The sequence below is a fragment of the Peromyscus maniculatus genome, chromosome 14 (genome assembly GCF_049852395.1).
Source record: "Peromyscus maniculatus bairdii isolate BWxNUB_F1_BW_parent chromosome 14, HU_Pman_BW_mat_3.1, whole genome shotgun sequence".
NCBI classification, from domain to species: Eukaryota; Metazoa; Chordata; class Mammalia; order Rodentia; family Cricetidae; genus Peromyscus; species Peromyscus maniculatus.
In genome coordinates, this window is record NC_134865.1 from 85510029 (window position 1) to 85530936 (window position 20908).

The window sequence follows — 20908 nt, forward strand, 5'->3', positions numbered from 1 at the left end:
CTCTTTACCTGCCCACAGGGAACTTTCTAGCTAGGGTGCCCCTCTCTGTCTGCTGGAGACAGATCCTGGAGGCATGATCTTGGAGTGGTATTGCTCTTCTTGGTCAGTTTCAGGCTAGGGGAGCCAGGGGGAGAGACAGAGAGAAGGAGAAACAGGGCAGAGACAGAAAGACAGGGTGATGGAGCAAGGGAGTGATAGATGCAGACAGACCTGGAGACAGGGGTCTAGGGAGAGAGGTAAATGTGGATACAGGGAGAGAAAAGAGCAGGGAATTAGAGGCTTAGATGGAGGTAGAGACAGAGAGATTGAAGGCAGAGACAGACAAGAAAGAGACATGGATGTAGGCAAACAGAGACTGGGAGAGACAGAGTGATAGAGACAGACAAGGAGACAGAGACAGCTAGGGAAAGACAAGAATTCAGAGACAGGAGTTGACTGAGAAAGAGATAAGGAATGGCTGTAAGAGACAGAGGTGTGCACAGGCAGAGACAGACAGAGACAGTAAGAGACAGAGGTGTTCACAGGCAGAGACAGACAGAGACAGAGGTGTGCACAGGCAGAGACAGAGGTGTGCATAGGCAGAGACAGAGGTGTGCACAGGCAGAGACAGAGGTGTGCACAGACAGAGACAGAGGTGTGCACAGACAGAGACAGAGGTGTGCAAGGCAGAGACAGAGGTGTGCACAGACAGAGACAGAGGTGTGCACAGGCAGACACAGACAGAGACAGGTGTGCACAGGCAGAGACAGAGGTGTGCACAGACAGAGACAGAGGTGTGCACAGGCAGAGACAGACAGAGATAGAGGTGTGCACAGGCAGAGACAGAGGTGTGCACAGACAGAGACAGACAGAGACAGAAGTGTGCACAGGCAGACACAGACAGAGACAGTAAGAGAGACAGATGTGTGCACAGGCAGAGACAGACAGAGACAGAGGTGTGCACAGACAGAGACAGAGGTGTGCACGGGCAGAGACAGACAGAGACAGAGGTGTGCACAGGCAGAGACAGACAGAGACAGTAGGAGAGACAGAGGTGTGCACAGGCAGACACAGACAGAGACAGAGGTGTGCACAGAGACAGTAAGAGAGACAGAGGTGTGCACAGGCAGAGACAGAGACAGTAGTAGAGACAGAGGTGTGCACAGGCAGACACAGACAGAGACAGAGGTGTGCACAGGCAGAGACAGACAGAGACAGAGGTGTGCACAGAGACAGTAAGAGAGACAGAGGTGTGCACAGGCAGAGACAGACAGAGACAGAGGTGTGCACAGACAGAGACAGTAAGAGAGACAGAGAGTGAAGAGGGTAGGAGATACAGAGAGAAGAGGGAGACAGTGGAACAGGTAGCTAGATAAAGATGGTTAGAGAAGACCGAGGTCAGGAGGGGGAGAGGTAGAGACAGGGGAACAGGGAAAGAAAAACAGGGAGTACCAGAGTGATGGAGAGAGACAGAGACACACAGAGAGAAATGGAGTAATAGAGAGTCAGAGAGACAAAGACAGGGGGAGAGAAACATGGAGTATTAGAAAGACAGAGACAGGGAGAGACAGAGACAGTCAGATGGTGAGAGATGCCTGAAGACACCCTGTCACCTAGAGAAGGGGGCACAGGCAGACAGTGCACAGAGAAGGTGGGGAGGCAGGATGGTAGTAGAGACCTCCGATGGAGGTGGCAGACATGGAGGCAGACGGAGGCAGACTCTCCAGCCAATGGAGACAGACTGAGCAAAGAATCCCACTCAGAGGGAGACAGACGCTGAGGCTGGGAGAGGCAGACGTGGCCAGAGGAGACAGATGGAGAGCCTGTGGGACAGGCTCAGACAGCATCTTGGAAGAGCCAGTGACAAGCCAGGGAGGTGACAGGCTGGTGGTGCAGTGTCCAGCCGGAGTCCACGGCTGGAGTCCCAGGGCCTGTCTCCATGTGGCCACAGGCTAGCTCCCTGCCTGCCAAGCCTGTCTGTGGAGGGATGGGAGGTTGGGGCTGGGCTCGGGCAGGATTTTTCCAGTGGGCTGGCCAGTGACTGGGCTGAGGGTGCAACCTGCTCGCTGACCCTTTGGTCCTGAGTGAGGAATGACCCTGATTATTTCCCTTCATGTTTACAGTAGGACCTGTTGGGGTTCTCCATGATGGCCCAGCCTGTGATGCGTTAGTAGACCAAGGATAGTTCTTTCACATGAACTAGGGCCTACATTCTTGGGTTTCAGGGCTCAGATACCAACACCTGACTCAGGGCCAGCTCCCAACCTCTCCCCCTCCCTCACACCTGCCGAGTTACTCATTCCGTGCAGACTTGGCTCTCAAGGGCACATGCAAATAGATGTTTGTTCCATAGAGAAAAACATGTTTCTCATTTTCTGAGGTTGTTTCCAGAAATAGTAGCAATGATCCCCCACCTGCAGCTGCAGTATCACCCCATGCTGGCCAGGTTGGCCTAGGCTTTGGGGGTGGGGGACCCCTCCCAGGCAGGCCACAGGGGCTGGGGGTCCCATGACCCCTACAATCAATGACATTGAACTCGGTTTTTGCACTTGTTGCCACTGTTGTCGTGAGACCCCCCCAGGAGGGCGTGAGTGGAGACAGGCAGGATGAGCAGTCCCAACACCAGCAGGGAAGGGGGAGAGAGGAAAGGGTGGAGGTGTGCTCCAGAGACTGGGTCCATCCAGGACCACAGGGTCAGCGAGCAGATTGCACCCTCAGCCCAGTCACTGGCCACCCCACTGGAAAAATCCTGGCCTGCCCGAGCCCAGCCCCAACCTCCCATCCCTCCACAGACAGGCTTGGCAGGCAGGGAGCTAGCCTGTGGCCACATGGAGACAGGCCCTGGGACTCCAGCCGTGGACTCCGGCTGGACACTGCACTACCAGCCTGTCGCCTCCCTGGCTTGTCACTGGCTCTTCCAAGATGCTGTCTGAGCCTGTCCCACAGGCTCTCCATCTGTCTCCTCTGGCCACGTCTGCCTCTCCCAGCCTCAGCGTCTGTCTCCCTCTGAGTGGGATTCTTTGCTCAGTCTGCCTCCATTGGCGGGAGAGTCTGCCTCCGTCTGCCTCCATGTCTGCCACCTCCATCGGAGGTCTCTACTACCATCCTGCCTCCCCACCTTCTCTGTGCACTGTCTGCCTGTGCCCCCTTCTCTAGGTGACAGGGTGTCTTCAGGCATCTCTCCCCATCTGACTGTCTCTGTCTGTCCCTCTCCCTGTCTCTGTCTTTCTAATACTCCGTTTCTCTCTCCCTGTCTTTGTCTCTCTGACTCTCTATTACTCCATTTCTCTCTGTGTGTCTCTGTCTCTCTCCATCACTCTGGTACTCCCTGTTTTTCTTTCCCTGTTCCCCTGTCTCTACCTCTCCCCCTCCTGACCTCGGTCTTCTCTAACCATCTTTATCTAGCTACCTGTTCCACTGTCTCCCTCTTCTCTCTGTATCTCCTACCCTCTTCACTCTCTGTCTCTCTTACTGTCTCTGTCTGTCTCTGCCTGTGCACACCTCTGTCTCTGCCTGTGCACACCTCTGTCTCTGTCTGTCTCTGTGTCTGCCTGTGCACACCTCTGTCTCTCCTACTGTCTCTGTCTGTCTCTGCCTGTGCACACCTCTGTCTCTGTCTGTCTCTGCCTGTGCACACATCTGTCTCTCCTACTGTCTCTGTCTGTCTCTGCCTGTGCACACCTCTGTCTCTGTCTGTCTCTGTCTGTGCACACCTCTGTCTCTGTCTGTCTCTGTCTGTGCACACCTCTGTCTCTGTCTGTGTCTGCCTGTGCACACCTCTGTCTCTGTCTGTCTCTGCCTGTGCACACCTCTGTCTCTGTCTGTCTCTGCCTGTGCACACCTCTGTCTCTGCCTGTCTCTGTCTGTGCACACCTCAGTCTCTGTCTGTCTCTGCCTGTGCACACCTCTGTCTCTGTCTGTCTCTGTCTGTGCACACCTCTGTCTCTGTCTGTCTCTGCCTGTGCACACCTCTGTCTCTGCCTGTACACACCTCTGTCTCTGTCTCTGCCTGTGCACACCTCTGTCTCTGTCTGTCTCTGCCTGTGCACACCTCTGTCTCTTACAGCCATTCCTTATCTCTTTCTCAATCAATTCCTGTCTCTGAATTCTGGTCTTTCCCTAGCTGTCTCTGTCTCCTTGTCTGTCTCTCTATCACTCTGTCTCTCCCAGTCTCTGTTTGCTTACATCCATGTCTCTTTCTTTTCTTTTTTTTTTTTTTTTTTGGTTTTTCGAGACAGGGTTTCTCTGTGTAGCTTTGCGCCTTTCCTGGAACTCGCTTTGGAGACCAGGCTGGCCTCGAACTCACAGAGATCTGCCTACCTCTGCCTCCTGAGTGCTGGGATTAAAGGCGTGTGCCACCACTGCCAGGCCTCCATGTCTCTTTCTTGTCTGTCTCTGCCTTCAATCTCTCTGTCTCTACCTCCACTAAGCCTCTAATTCCCTGCCCTTTTCTCTCCCTGTATCCACATTTACCTCTCTCCCTAGACCCACGTCTCCAGGTCTGTCTGCATCTATCACTCCCTTGCTCCATCACCCTGTCTTTCTGTCCTTTGCTCTGTTTCTTCTTCTCTCTGTCTCTCCCCCTGGGTCTCCTAGCCTGAAACTGACCAAGAAGAGCAATACCACTCCAAGATCATGCCTCCAGGATCTGTCTCCAGCAGACAGAGAGGGGCACCCTAGCTAGAAAGTTCCCTGTGGGCAGGTAAAGAGGAATAAATGGGATAGGATGTCCCATTGTGTAAGCTTTCATGAAATAACATACTAGCAAAAGAGGCCTTGGCCACACGACATCTGGGTCTGCGTAGGTCTCTGGCCAGTCCCTTCAGTGTCTGGACTCTGTTGACCATGGGCAATTTGTGAGTTCCAGTCTGCAGCCATGGCTGCCAGGGGACACCCACTGGGTCCGCAGCTGTGACCACCGACATCAGGCCCTGTGGCTGCATTAGCTCCACAAAGAAGACGGGTCTACAGGGCTCTGGTCTGAGGGAGAGGCTAGAAGTGACAGTGAGCCCCCAAGGAGGAGCCTGCTGGCCCTGACAGAGGAAGGACTGCAGTGAGTGTGAACATGCTTGTACACATGTGTGTAAAAAGCTCAAGAGTATTGGGTGTGTCAGTCTGTGGGGCAACCACATCCTCTACCCTCTGTGGCCGGCATGGCTGCCCACTGGGGACAGTGGTGGATTGGGACAGGGCCTGTGTGAGCTGGGAGAAGTCACTGAGAGTGACAAGGATGGAGTGTAGACTACAGAGGCCCTCGTCTTCCAGCAGTTCACGGTAATGATTCAGCTGACACAGGATGTGTGGCCCCTGCTGGGACCATGGGCCAGGCCAGTATGGACTTGTCCGATGGATGATGGACAAGGGGCTTCGGGTCCTGTCTCAGCCTGTCCCACCATGGAGGGACACTGCAGAGTTTGTCCCCACCTGCACTCTGAGCATCTCTACACTGCACATGCTCTGACACCCAGGGTCCCAGGTCAATCCTGGGCTACCACTGCCCAGCACTAGCTCTCAGATGGGTCTTCCAGTGTGAGAGGCCAATGGGGGATGTGGGGCACAGTGTGAGGGCAGGTGGGATCCAGGCCTGGTTCTTAGACCTGTGTCCATGATGTACCTGTCCAAATACCTTGACAAATGTGGGTGAAGCCCTCTACTCCTCAGACCCTGCATCCCCTCAGCCCTGATCACCCTCTCCTCTGCCTGGATCCCAGGGTCTTCTCTAGGAGGCAGCTGCCACATCCCAGGCTCAGTCAGAGCACAGCGCAGGCTCACACCATGTGTCCCAAAGGCTCTTTCATCACCATCTCACCGCCTTACCCTGTCCAGTGCCCCTGGCCAGCCAGTTGCTCCTGGATGAGGGTAGGAGGACCCCAAGCAGGACCCCTTCCCACATACTCTAGCCCTCCTGGTCTCCATCTCTGTGCCCTCCTGGTGCCCATCAGTGTCCTGGGGCCGGATTCTTCTGCATGTGCTGCTCACTAGTGGTCCTGAGGGCCGGGATCCCAGTGTCACAGGATGAGGCCCTCTCCTCCATCCCTTTCCTCTCTAGTCTCTGGGTTTAGAGTCTCATGTGTCCCTGTGTGTCTCCCTGATGTCCAGAGGCATGACCTGGTCGAGTAAATTACCGGGAACTTGGTGGAGGGTTGGCTGTGTGTCAGCATCCGTGAGGAGGGTGGGAGGCAGACCTGGGATGTGCAGTAGCCCGGAGCATCCATCCCTGTTTCTGAACAAAACTGGCCACACTCTCTCAGCGGAACTCTGCCCATCATGTTATGCACTCTTTATGATTGAGCCTTACCTCACCAGGACCTGGTAAAGCCTGTTCACTGGACCATTCCAAGCAGAGGCCCTGTGCCCTGCTCTCTGACATCTTTTCCTAAAGCATGACAGGAGGTGCAGGGCCAGCAAGTGCTGGAGACTATGGACCCAGAGGTTCACGCTGGTCACTAGGTCCCATGGGAGGTGACCAGGCTGATCGCCCTTCACTGTGCCACACTGAGCACACAGGCCTGGAGGAGAGGGAGCCGGCAGATGGGTCTGAGGATTGGAACAGGCAGGCAGGTGCTGTGTCTCTGTCTGCACAGACTGGGTGTGAGTGCTGTGGGTTTGTGTCTGAGGAGGGCTCATGCATGGCTCTGTGGGTGTTTGGCCTTCATCCAGAGTGTGTGAGCAGGGCCTTCATCTGAGTGCTGGGTGGGCCCCACTGCTGTGCCTCTGTCTGTCTGTGCCTTCTTGTCTTTCCATCCGTATATCTGTCTCTCTCTTCGGCATCTGTCTCTCTGTCTCTCCCTGTCACTTTTCCCTCTAGTCTCTGTGTCTGTCCTTTCCTGTGGTCTCTCGTCATCTCCATCACTGATCTTTGTCCAGGTCTCTGTCTCTGTGTCCCCATTTCTTCTCTGTATATCCTTCTGTCTTATGTCTTAGTGTCTCTGTCTCCTTGTTCTCATCTCTCCCAGTGTCTCTTTCTGTCTGTGACTCTGTGTCCCTTTGGTCACAAACAGAGGTATCTCTTCATATCTTAAGGTCCCCTGGTCCCTTGTGCCTCATCCTTCTCCTCATAGTTCCCATCTCTGTTTCTCAGTGCCTCTGTCTCTGCCATCTCTCTGTCTCTGTCTTTCTCCATCTCTAATGTCTCAGTGTCTCTGTCTTTTTCAATGTCTCTGTCTCTCAGTGTCTCTGTCTCTCTCAGTGTCTCTGTCTCTCTCAGGGTCTCTGTGTCACTTTTCATTTGTGTCCCTTCCTAGGCCTGCTTCACTCTCCCTTCCTGGACCTGAGTGTCATCAGGTGTGAGACCAGAACCTACTATGTGTCCAGAGGACTGTCCCCGTGGTCTGGAACCACAGTGATCTGGGAACAAAGGGAAGGGCATGTGTGTGGGGGTCCTGACTGCCTGTGGGGTGCTGCCTGGCCCGGACATACCCCCCTCATTCTGCATCACTAGGGCCCCGCTGTGCTGACTACTCCAGATGGCTGCCAGAGAAGGACATGGAATCCTCTGTAACTGGAGCTACAGGTGCTGGTTAGCTGCTACGTGTGATCAAGGAATCAAAGCCAAGTCGTCTGCCAGAGCAACAAGTGCTCTCAACTACCGAGTCATCTCTCCAGCTCCCCAATAGAAACTTTCAAGGCCAGATAACTGGAAAGACATATTCTGAATTCTGAAAAAATACCTGAAATTCTGAAAAATGAATCTCTAACCTAGAGAATTATACCCAGAAAACTACATCCAAGGAGAAATTAAAACTTTCCACAGCAAAAACAGATTAGAGGTGTTTGGGACACTGGCCAGCTCTGCAGAGGATTCTGGAAGTAATGCTTGAGACAGAAGAGGAAGATAAACACACATGAGGGGACAGGGACTAATCAAGCATGAAGAGGGGTGGGGGTGGGAAGTGCTGGGGTGTCAGGAGGCTTAACCAAAGTGGGGGGTACATGGAGAGCTGTCCTCAAACCTACAATATCACACAAGGAAAGACTTAATTTGAGGGGGTAGTAGAACAAAGGTTTCCATGGTTAAGGGGTTCATTGGGGAGTGGGGGATGGGAGGACTTTGGAGAGGAGAGGGTAAAGGTTGGGTTAGCCAAAGCTGGGGTCCCTGAAGAAGCCTTGTGGGAATTCACTACTTTGTAGCTAGCTAACATTTATAAAGGAATTTTAACTAAGTGTATGCCTGGTGAACAATGGTGCTCTCAATCAATGAGTTCTTTTGGGTGTGGTGACACAGACTTTTAGTCCTATCACTCAGGAGGCACCGGAAACAGGATCTCCTTAAGTTCGAAGCTAGCCTTGTCTACAAAATGAGTGCAGGAACAGCCAGTTCTACACAGAGAGTCCTGTCTCAAAAAGAGTGGGGAGGGAGGGAGAGGGAGAAAAGAAAAAGAAGAAGAAAGACATGGGTTATTAAATGAAAGCTTACTGCCTACAGGTTATTGGTCAGGGAGAACCCTGAGGATCCCATAACAAAGCAGGCCCTTGCCTGGTTCTTGGTTGTCCACCATAGCTAGATTATTGCTTATTGCTGAAGATCTACTTAGTTTGGAAGCAGAGTTTAGAACAATCCATCTGACTGGCCAAGAACTCTCTGCTGCTGACTAGCTTTCAGAGTACTGGAGGTACTATGCCAGCCTTGGAGACATGAGAGGCATCAGTGGTCTCACCCAAGCCGTGTATGGGTTGAGCCTATGGAGGGACTAGGGGTTTGGGGTCCTGTCTCAGCCTTTCCCTCCATGAAAGGACACTGCAGAGCTTGTCCCCACCTGCACTCAGCTCTCTACACTGCACATGCTCGGACACCTAGGGTCCCAGGACCAATCCTGGGCTCCCACCCCACAGCAGGAGCCTTTCACATGGGTCTTTCCGTGTGTGATGCTCATGAGATGAGGTGCTGGAAGACACACACATACACACACTTACACACACACACACACACACACACACACACACACACACACGCGCACGCGCACACACACACACACACACACACACACACACACACAGGCACACGCACACGCACACACACACGTGGGACACTGAGGTCAGGTGAGAGCCAGGCCTGGTTCTTACACCTGTGTCCATGAAGTACATGTCCACATACCTCGACAAATGGGGGCAAAGCCCTCCACTCCTCAGACCCTGCCCCCTCCAGTCCCCTCAGCCCTGATGTCCCCTCTCCTGGCCTGGACTCTGGGTGTCTTCTCCATGAGAAAGCTGCCACATACCCAGGCTCATTCAGAGCACTGTGCAGGCTCACACCATGTGATCCCAAAGGCTTTTTCCTACCCTTATCTTACTGTCTTACTGTGTCTCTGCCCAGCCAGATGCTCCTGGACTAGAGTAGGAGGAGCCAAAGCAGGACCCCTACCCACATTCTCCAGCCTTCCAGGCCTGTGATCCTGCTTTCTCTGTGCCCTAGGGCTACACCCTGCTCACTGGCTGAGTGAGCTATTCCTTGTGTGGGATTTTAGGGCCCTGGAGATGGAGCTCTCAGCCTTTATCCTCTCCTCCTTATCCCCAGAGTCTCACTGGCTCTGTTTCTTTCTAGGCTCTTAGACTTGTTCCTGCAGGCATTGCTACCTGGAGCAAGCCGAGGGCTGGGCAGGTGCCTCTGACCTGGGGTAGAGAGGAGAGGCCCGGCCTGGCAGGCATAACCTCCCCCTGCCACATTTCCCTGTGCTCGGATCAGGACTGGGCAGGAATCTCTCAGCTGCCAGCTGATCCTGCCCACCACTGTCTCACCCCTTGTGTTTGGACAAATCTCTCATCTGGACAAATCCTGATGGGAGCCTATCTCTTAGACCATGCTGACCACAGATGATGTCCCCAGTCCCAGAAGATGCCCTCTGAAGCATTCCATGGACAACAGGGCCAGAAGTGGCAGTGACTGTGGACACGGATGCTCAGGCTGCTTCCTAAGCCCCATGAGAGGCGTCCAGGCTGAGCTTCTGTGAGTGAGCCACACTGAGCACACAGGCCTGGAGGACAGGGAGCCAGCAGATGGGTCTGAGGTTTGGAAGAGGCAGGCAGGTGCTGTGTCTGTGTCTGCATGGACTGGTTGTGAGTGCTGTGGGTGTGTGTCTGTGCAGGGCTCATGCATGGCTCTGTGGGTGCTTGGCCTTCTTCTGACAGTTTGTGAGCCAGGGCCTTCATCTGAGTGCTGGGTGGGCCCCACTGCTCTGCCTCTGTCTCTCTGTCTGTCTCTTCTTGCCTCTCCCTTCCCTATGTCTCTCTCTCTCTTCTGCATCTCTCTGTCTCTCCCTGTCCCTGTCTCTTTCTCCTCTATTTGTGTGTCTGTCCTTTCCTCTTGTTTCTGCTCCATTATGTGTCTGTGTTGTCTCATTCTCTGTGTTTCTGTTTCTGAGCTTGATCTCCCCTCGGGCTCTTAGATCATCTTTGTGTTAACATCAAGCTCTGCCCTGCTTTGAATCACTCCATATTGTGGGAATAGTGGCTTTTTAGACTCCACTTTTCCTGAGAGATTTCATTTTACCAGCTGGCTTTTGACTCCGTTTTGAAGATGGTGGATGACAACACACCTTTGTGGATATGTAAAAATCACCTCCTGCCCATCATCTTCCATGGGGCACAGATTGATACATAACTTATCCTTAAATAAGCTGTCACCCTATACATTTATCAAAGGGGCACACCTTTAATCCCAGCACTCATGAGGCAGAGGCTGGCCGATCTCGGAGTTCAAGGCCAGCCTGGTCAACAAAGTCAATTCCAGGACAGCCAGTGGTATACAGAGAAAAACTGTCTTGAAAAACCAAATGAAATTTATGAAAAATAATTGAGACCGTGGGACACATGGGATCATTAAAATCATGTCAGGAAAGCCTGGCCTGAGAACTTACCATGCACACCCTCAAAGGAAAGGTGCAGCACCCCTCACCTGAACCCCGTGAAGAGGAGGACATGTAACATGGTGATGGCAATGGCCCCACCAACCTGTCTCCTGATCACCTAGTGTATACATCAAGAGATCCAGAGGCAGAGAAGCCTGGAGTGTCCCAGAGGCTTCCCTTGACTTCGTCCCCACTGATGACACGGTTCATTGTGTTACCTCTGACTGTCCACGCATTAGTCTGTCTGGACTCCACCCTGCATGGCCTCCGGGGTCCTTCAGATTGCTCCTGTGCTCAACCCTGAGGCTCAGTTCAGCTCGGATCCTACAGCTCAACCCTACAAAGAGTCTCCACTGGGCTCTGGCAGAGCTCCAGCAGAGTTTGAAATCCAGTCCTGCAGACAATTTCCTGCCATCTTTGGCAGCCCTCCTCATTCTTATCAGGAGTCCTGAGAAATATCCCCACAGTCTAGAACCAACTGCAGTCTGGAACACATTCAGGGAGGGTACCCACAGTGAGGGACATGTCTGCCTGGCAGGGATGCGCACTCTTCATTCTGCATCTCCTGGGCCCTGCTTGCCTGACAATTCTAGTTTTCTGACAGATCAGCCTGTGTGGCCTCAAGTGATGCTGGATGACCTCAGGCTGGTCTTGGTTGACCTTGGCTGACTCTGCTTGACTGTGTGTGTGACCCTGGGCAGACCATGTTTGATCTTAATTGATCTTGTTCTCATCCTGATAGAACATGGCTTCACTGAGGCCTGACTGTAGATGTCCCTGGCTGGCCTTGAGTGATGGGGGCTGGGGCCTCCTCAGTCCCTGACAAGGCTCCCCTGGCTCCAACCCCTCATCCAGGCCCCAGGCCTCAGGGCCACCTGGCCAGGACTAGTGTGGAGTGTGATTCTCAGAACAGTAGCTCTGGTTTGGGGCACCTGGGCTGAGCTGGGCTCAAGATGACTCAGCCTCCCTCAGCTCTCAGAGCTATTTTGAGTGTTTCAGCAGGTGATAGACAACAGAGTTCAGAAGAAAGAAAAACAAGACTTACAAACATGACCACCCCTGCCCTGCCCCACACCTGTACTGTAAACCTCCTGCCCAGTGCTGACCCCAGATCTCGAGACCCCAGACCTTGAGACCCCAGACCTTTGTGTCCAGCTCATCGGGCCTGGGCTTGCTTTGCTCCCATCCTTGTCCTCTGAGCCTGGGAAAGACAGATGAGCAAAGGACTCACTGTCTCAAATGCAGCCCAGTGTATGGACAGTGGTGAGGGGCTCTGAAATCTTTCCTCTGATCCTGCAGAGATCTTCCTAATGAGGATGGGACTTAGCAGAAAAGGGACTTCTTGTAAAACACCACTGTAGCCTTGGGCCTCAGACAAAAGTGTGAGATGAGGAACAAGCTGTAGGACAAATGTTGGTAGGCAGAATGTTGGGCTACTCTCCAGGCTCAGAAGTCAGTGTTGTGTACCAGTGCCCACTGCCTAAGTCAGGGCCCATTGATCACTACTAGGACCTAGTTATTAGAACCTTGCCCCAGTGTCCAGGACTAGAACTCAGTGATATTTACCAAGCCCCAATGCCAAATGACCAAGACCAAGTTCCAGTTACCATCATCAAGATCCAGGTTTCATAACCAAACCTAGGTCCAGGACTAGAAACTCAGTGATCAGAGCTGGCACACTTCTCTGAACCAGAGCTCAGTGATGAGGACCGGGGATACGTGACAAAGTCCAGGATTTAGTGGTCAAAACTTGAATTCAGTAGGTAAGACCAGGGCTCAATGGTCAGGATCAGGACTCAGTGATGAGGGCCACAGCCCAGTGTCCTCTAATAGAACTCAGTGATGGTGTCCAGGGTCAAATGACCACCACCAGAACCCAGTGACCACAACTAGGACCTAGTTCTCAAAACCTGGGTCAGATGGATCTGAACTAAAACACATGGCCCAGGGCCAGAGTTCAGTGACAAGGACCAAGGCTTTGTGATGAAGAGTACGAATTAGTGATCAGAACCAGGGCTCAGTCATGAGGACCAGGGCTCAGTGATAAGGACCAGGACTCAGGTATGAGGACCAGGACTCAGTGATGAGTACCAGGACTCAGTGATGATGACCAAGGCAGAGTGATGAGGAGCAGGACTGAATGCTGAGGATCAGGGCTCAGTGGTAAGGACCAGGGTTCAGTGATGAGGACCAGGGCTGAGTAATGAGGTCCAGAGATCAGTGATGAGGACCAGTTACCAGGACTAAGACCCAATGATCAGGACTGGATCTGGTGATAAGAACCTGCTGTTTGAATCTTAAAAGGTCTTTTGATTTAAAAGTCCTTGTGCCAGATATTGGGGTAAATGCTGAAAGACCAGAAGACAAAGGAACAAGCTACCTTATACCTCTAGGACTCCTCAGCCAGAAAATCTTTCCTCAGTTGAAAGTCTTTAGCCAAAAAGAGCCTTTAGTTTCTGTCTCCTCACACCTTATTTACCTTTCTTCACCCTGCCATATTACTTTCTGGGGTTAAAGGGTGTTTTCTTTCCAATCAAAGGCATGAGCTCTTAAGTGCTGGGATCAAAGGTGTGTGCCACCACTATCTAATCCCCGAGTCTAATCTCTTGGCTGGCTCTGTTCTCTGATTCTCAGGCAAGCTTTATTATGCTACATAATACATCACCACAAGAACTCATGATCACTGTTTAGGAACAAGGCCTTATTGATTAGCATCAGGGATCAGTGATCAGCATAGGACTCAGTGACCAGTACCATGAGCCATTGATTAGGAATAGGGACTAGCGATCAGATTAGTTATTAATAATCAAGACTAGTGATCAGTGGCCAAGACTAGGGCTCTGTAATGAGGACAAAACCTAGTGATTAGGAGCAGGATTCAGTGATCTGGACTTGACTAGTTAATCTGGATCAGGGATCAGGACCAGGGCTCAGTGATTAGAACCAAGAGTCAGTGATCAGGGCTGTGGACCACTGATTAGAATGAGGGATCAGTACAAGAAATCAGTGGTCAAGATCAGGGCCTCGTGATCATGGCTGGAGGTCATTGATCAGGAACAGGATTCAGTTACCAAAATTAAGGCTCAGTGATCAGGGTTCATAACCAGGACCATGGTTTGGTGTTCAGTGTTCACTCTTAGTCTAAAGTACCATAGCCGAGTGTTTAGAAATCATGCCCAGAGATGAAGCTTAATGACCTAGTATCAGGTCTGAAAAGACTACAAATACCACCCCTTGATGAAGCCACTGTGAAGCATTTGGCTTCAGCCACACATATGTCCAAGTTATGTCACAGACACTAGACCATGGGCACCCTTATCTACCCTGCCCAACTCCCCACATTCTATGATGTAAGCATACTCTAGTCTGGTATCACCATACTTTCCTTGACCCTCTCCCATCTTTGTTAATGTTTGTTTCTGAGAGTAAGAAATTGTGCTTTTTGTATCAATTTATTGCTCAGGAAAGTAGGTGAGTTGGGGGTAGGTGGGCAGCAGTCACATAGGTCTTAGCTCTGAAATGTAGAGGATCTTCTCTATGCTTCATCCCTGCAAAGACAAGAGTGATCAACCAGAGGAGATCTTGGAGTTGTGCTATGTCATCTGGAGTTGTGCTATGTCATCCTGGAGTTGTGCTATGTCATCTGGAGTTGAGCTATGTCATCCTGGAGTTGGGCTATGTCATCCTGGAGTTGTGTTATGTCATCTGGAGTTGGACTATGTCATCCTGGAGTTGGCCTGTGTCATCCTGGAGTTGGCCTATGTCATCCTGGAGTTGTGCTATGTCATCCTGGAGTTGGCCTGTGTCATCCTGGAGTTGGGCTATGTCATCCTGGAGTTGGGCTATGTCATCCTGGAGTTGGCCTATGTCATCTGGAGTTGGCCTATGTCATCTGGAGTTGGCCTATGTCATCCTGGAGCTGGGCTATGTCTTCATTTTTGCCTCCATCCCAGCTCTGACTTGTGGAAGACTGGGTTAAATCCAGGGAGTGCTGTCATCCTTTACTCCCATTTCCTTAATGTCTGTGAAGGGTTGCAAGGCCACATGTGGAGGTGACAGGTGTAGCCCGAATGCACCCTCCACGCCCCCCCCCACAACCCACCATCTTCATGGCTGCTACCTGTGGCTGGATTCTGATCAGTACTGGGGGACATCTTTGCTGCCGAATGGGCCTCGCACGGTTGTTATGGTGAGTGCTGTGCTGTAGAACAGGCTCAGTAGGAAAAGGGTGAGGAAGGTCACCGTGGTGGGCCATAGACTGGCGTCTGGTGCTTCTTCCTCCAGGATGTCCTGTGACTGGTCCAGTAGCACATAGGGAAGTGGCTCTTGACGTTCTGTAAGACACAGATGACTTCATAGACCCAAACCCGTGGGGATGGGTGCCCAGGCCTAAGGCTTCCCTTTCTATGCCTTGTGCTTTGGGGACTGTGTGGTGGGAGTTCTTTACCTCTAGGCAGAGATCTGCTCAGAGAGGATAAGGAAGCAGGGTCCCAGGTAAAGGTCTGGAATCCTTGAAGTTCTTGAGATGTCCCCAAGACCCATCTCTCTCAAGGAACTTTAATTAGAGAACTGGCATGGCAAGAGAGTCATTGCTGTCTTTGTGGCCCCAAGAAGAGTTTGAGCTCAAGGCCACTTAGGTCTTAGCTCTATCTAGATACTTAGCAATCCCTCACTAAGCCCCAGTTCTTAGGCTGAAGTTGCCCTGGGTACTGGAGCTGGACAAAATCAACCACCCTCAAAAAAATACCCACCAACATAATTTCTGGGCCTGAGGTTGGCATACCAAAGTGACTAGAGGACTCTGTTGCATTATTAAGAATTGTGACTTGCGGGGGGGGGGGGGGATTGTTAATAGATAGGTAAAGGCCTCCAGCTCAGACAACCCTGCTGTCAGGACCTCAGGGTCCCAGTGCATAGAACCCCCATGTTAAGTGGGAGTGGGAACTGTTTGTCATCTGCTGATATAGACAACCACTCATCTTTCTGTCACTCCACCCATCCACCAATCCATCCATCATTCCACCCATTCATCTGTACATCCATCCACCCACCCACCTACTTACCCACCCACCCATCCTCTCTGCTGACCATCTGTTCATTGTGATGTTTGTGTCTCTTTGCCTGCTCTCCCTTTGTGGGTTCAGCCCTTCACCTGCTGGCTCCTTCTTACTAGAATTCCCTGTTATGGGCCAGGCCTTGGACTTCATGAGTGGCTGCAGTATTTTTCTGGGTCAGGTTTCCAAAGTTGGTCTTCTGCTCTTGCTGTTCTCAGGGAACTGGGCTTTCAAGGGGGAGAGTGTTCAGGGTGTGTATGGGCCTTTACTCCACTGTAGCTCCGAGAGCAGAGGGAAGTTGTTAGAAACCTGCTCCCTGGAGAGGTTCTGAAGGCCTGTGAGACAGGAGCAGGGGCCCCACTGCCCTCTTGTGGGCATCCTGGTGCCAAGTATACCTGGTTGTAGAACTTTGTGTTCTGGGGGTGCCCATGTAGTAGGCCGGCATCCATGTAGGAGAGGTCTCTAGGGTGTGCTCCCGCCTCCTTCCCAGATTTGCCCCCTAGCATGTTTGTGGTTTGCTATACTTGGGCTCAGGGTGGGAAGGGGGATTTAAGTTAGAAAAGGCAGGCTGGGTGCAGGGGCCACCTGGGAGGGGCCTCTGGCCTTGTCCATGAGTTATGTGTAGTTCTCAGGGTTGGGCCTGGGGATTCTAATGGGGACTGGGAGAGAGTCCTCTTGCCTTCCAGAGGCTGAGTGTGGGTTGTGAACGTCCTCCTTCTGCAGGGTTCAGGTCTGTGTGAGTGTGCAAATGTAAGTGTGTGCGCACAAGTATGCCCATGTGCATGTATGCAGAGCAGAGTGCTGCTGGGAGCCGTCTGTGCCCATATCGTATTTCTTTCTCATGTGAGTCAGTGATCACCCTGCATGGCTGTGCATGTCCCCATTCAGGGCTGTTCCACTGAGGGTGGGTGGCATCTTCATCCTCAAAGTGCCCCTTGAATGCATTCCCTCACCATCCCTACTGTGACCGCCGGGTGGTACCAGCCTTGATCTTGCTACTCTCTTGCCCCTCCTACCCTTTTCTTGCTAGAGCCAGAAACTGCAATCCAATACACAAACAACTATACCGCCCGCCATTCAGAGTATTTCTGTAGCAAACCACTGCCCTTGGGACTCTCCCCTGAGCTTTTCCTATCTTGACTGCACACGCATACACCTATCCTCTAGGCATGAAGGGCCTTCAAAGTCTCTGAGGCCTCAGAGGCTCAGGTGGTGGGTATTCTTCCCTCCCTGGGCCCTGATGCCCCCCCCCCCAACCCCGTGTTCTATAAACCCTAAGGATGATATGATGGACAGGCACTGGATGGAGGTGCAGGGATACTTTGGATGAGCACAGAGTTTATTTAAGGAATCGGGGCAGGCAGGGTGGCTCAGTAGCAGACGCCATCTCCCTCTGACATGATCACAGACACGTTGACTTGGGTGGGTTTACCCGAGAGACGGTCGATGGTCTTCTGGGTGAAGCCCAGGGGCAAAGCCTCATGGCCAACCATGCAGGAGTAATTGTCACCCTGTTTCCAGGCTTCTGCTGACACGCGCAGCACACTTGTCATCGCGTAGGTGGTGGCACCCTCGCCTGGCTCCTTCTGGGATTCCCACACTAGGTAGTTATTACGAGGCAGCTCCTGGTTTCCATGCAGCCAACGCACCAGCACATCTTCAGGGTTGAATCCTCGCACCAGGCATGTCAGGGACACCAGCTCATTCAGGGCCAGCTCCTCCGACGGCGGCGGCAGCAGGTGGACCTGGGGTGGGAAGGTGTTCTCTGGAAGGTAGAGAGAAGAGATGGCTCAGACAAGGAGATCTAAGATCCCCCCATTGTCCTTTCCTTCTGGGCAGTCCCTCAGATAGCCTCAGTTTCCCTCTGTGACATAAGGGTGAGAACAGTTGAGCGTACGTGTTAGAGGGAGGAGGCAGGCATGTAAGCGTGGAATGTCATACGATGTCCCAGAGTGCATCTGGACTTACTTGTGACTTTGGTAATTGTGGCAGTTTGGGTCTCAGACTCAGGGTGGGTAACTGTGCATGTGAAGGTCTCCCCCTTGTTCCAGCGCTCGGCACAGCCAGGCAGGACGCTAGACACACTATAGCAGCCGCAGGAGTCCATTACAGGTTCCTTTGTCACTGCGTCCTTCCCAGTGGTGGGCTTCCAAGTGAAAGTGGCTCCCTCGGGCTTTCTCAGGCCACTCAGTGTACATGTGAGGCTGGCATCTGAACCCAGGAGCAGGTCCTCAAGAGCTGGCCGTTGCAGGGTCAGGCGGGGTTGGCAGGGGGGAGGAGGAGGAGGTGGTTCTGGATATGGACATATAATTGAGAAGTCTTAGTAAATCAGCTCATTCCTCCTTTCTCCTTCCCTCTCTGACGTCCTTGGGCCTCAGTTCCTTCTGTCCCATCAATGCTCCCTGAATGGACTGGCCACAAAGGCTGCTCTGGAGGCTTCCAAAGTTCCCTGACTGGGGGATATGGGTCTAGATACCAGGTTAGGGTAGGACTTATCCCACCCCCAGATGACTCCCTCACCTATTATGCAGGGCACTTCCACATTTTTGGCAGGGCTAGAGGCATGTTCCACAGAGCATGTCACAGATCCTGTATCTGGACACTCTTCAGCTGGCAGGGTCAACTGGCTGCTCATGGTGTACCTGCCCTCAGAGGTCCGGGCAGATGGGAAGTTTATGGTCTGCCCATTCTTGCTCCAGTTCACATTCATAGGTCCAGATGGGAAGTAATTCTGAATCAGGCAGCCGACTATCACTGGGTCCGTTGACACAGATCGTGGGAGGCTCAGTGGGTAGATGGTGGGACTTCTCTGGGGCTCTGGAACATAGAATGTGAGTGAGATAGTAGTCTTCACACTGCCCATCTTGAGACAGTTTCTGGGGGAAAGGACCACATCTTTCTCTTCTTTACATTGGAGAACCTAGCCCTGTATCAGCATAGCCACTGTGCCATATGCCTGCAGTTGGAGCTGATCTGGCTGCAGAGATTTTGAACGTGACCTCAGGCAGTCTTTTGCAAGAACCTGGCCAAATGCTTTGAGCAGGACTTCATACATACTATAAGTGTCTTTATGAATATGCCTGTGCTACTACTAAGCAACCTGGTGCTCCAGATTTCTGAGCCTCATTCCTGTTTGGGCAGTGGTCACAGCCATGCTCTCAATCCCAGGGTCAGGAGGATCATAACTGGTGGACCTGTGCAGGGATGGATAACTTGGAAGTGCAGCTCAGCCACACAGGGTAGGAGAGGTCAGGGAAGAGCTGGCCTGAAGATTCACTGGGGAGGAGAAGGCCATTGGTTTGTGTTTTCACTTACACTTGCCTCGTCAGGCTTCAGACCTGTCACCCACCAATCCTACCCATCCGCCTAACAAGCAGTAGACAGACCCTCAAGACCAGATGCCTAAGTCTGAGCACTGCCTGGGCTGTGTAGACGCTATCTACAGGTACATTTGAATTTCCATCAGGCAATGGGGGAAGGAGAAGAGGACATGTGAAATGGATACTGGGTTGCATGGCCCCCCATTCATATAAAACAAAGAGGCAACAAACTGGACTCATGAAACAAGGTTGGTCTACATTTAGTCCAAAGTTTTCCAATAACCTCAGCCCTGAGCTTAACAACCCAGCAAAGCTCAGACTAGAGTTATGAGTAAGTCCAGCCAGGCTAATTTATCTCAGCCCAGCTTATAACCAAGCCTAGCTCAGCCTCAACCCAATCCAGCCCAGCCCAGCTCAGCTCAACCCAATCCAGCCCAGCCCAGCCCAGTTCAGCTCAACCCAACCTAACCCAGCTCAACCCAACCTAACCCAGCCCAACCCAACCTAACCCAGCCCAGCTCAGCTCAACCCAACCTAGCTCAACCCAACCTAACCCAGCTCAACCCAACCTAACCCAGCTCAACCCAACCTAACCCAGCTCAACCCAACCTAACCCAGCTCAACCCAACCTAACCTAGCTCAACCCAACCTAACCCAGCCCAACCCAACCTAACCCAGCCCAGCTCAGCTCAACACAGCTCAACCCAGCCCAAGCTCAGCTCAACCTAACCCAGCCCAGCTCAGCTCAACTCAACCTAACTCAGCTCAACCCAACCTGACCCAGCTCAACTCAACCTAACTCAGCTCAACCCAACCTAACCCAGCCCAACCCAACCTAACCCAGCTCAACCCAACCTAACCCAGCCCAACCCAACCTAACCCAGCTCAACCCAACCTAACCCAGCCCAACCCAACCTAACCCAGCTCAACCCAACCTAACCCAGCCCAACCCAAGCTAACCCAGCTCAACCCAACCTAACCCAGCCCAACCCAACCTAACCCAGCTCAACCCAACCTAACCCAGCCCAACCCAACCTAACCCAGCCCAACCCAACCTAACCCAGCTCAGCTCAGCTCAGTGCAGCTCAACCCAACCCAGCCCAGCTCAGCCAGCTTAACTTATATTAGCTCATCTTAACCAGGCAAGTGGAGTTTAGCCTGATCCCACCTGTCCATTCTGTCCAGCACAGCTAGATCTAAACCAGCTCAACCCAGCAAAGCCAACTGAACCCAAATAAACCCAGTTTAGTCAGCTCAACCCAACAAGACCAACTCAGCCCAGCTCAGCCCAGCTCAGCTCAGCCTATCCCATCCCATGTTATCCTAACTCAGCTCAGTTTAGTCTAGCCCAACAAAATCATTCAATTCATCCGAGACTAGCTCAGCCCAGCCCAGCTCAGCCAGGCCCAGTTCAACCCACTTCAACCCAGCTGAGCCCAGCCCAGCTCAGGCAGGCCCAGTTCAGCCCAACTCAGTCCAGCCCAGGTCAGCTCAGCCCAGCTCATCCTAGCTCAGCCTTGCTCAGCTTAGCCCAGCCCAGCCCAGCCCAGCCCAGCCCAGCCCAGGCCAGCTCAACCCAGTTCAGCTCAGCCCAGCTCAGCCCAGCCCAACTCACCCCAGCTCAGCCTAGCTCAGCCTAGCTTAGCCTTGCTCAGCCCAGCTCAACCCAGTTCAGCTCAACCCAGTTCAGCTCAGCCCAGCTCAGTCCAGC

At 52.6% G+C, this 20908-nt stretch overlaps 1 gene segment (V, D, J or C); it reads right to left on the reverse strand.

The window, feature by feature from the left end:
* Positions 1-17195: 17195 nt before the first annotated feature.
* Positions 17196-20908, reverse strand: part of LOC102921979 (Ig alpha chain C region-like) — a 213417-nt gene continuing 209704 nt past the window's right edge. Inside the window, 3 exon segments of the C gene segment in view lie at positions 17196-17642; positions 17846-18169; positions 18398-18694. Of these exon segments, the coding sequence occupies positions 17248-17642; positions 17846-18169; positions 18398-18587 (909 nt within the window).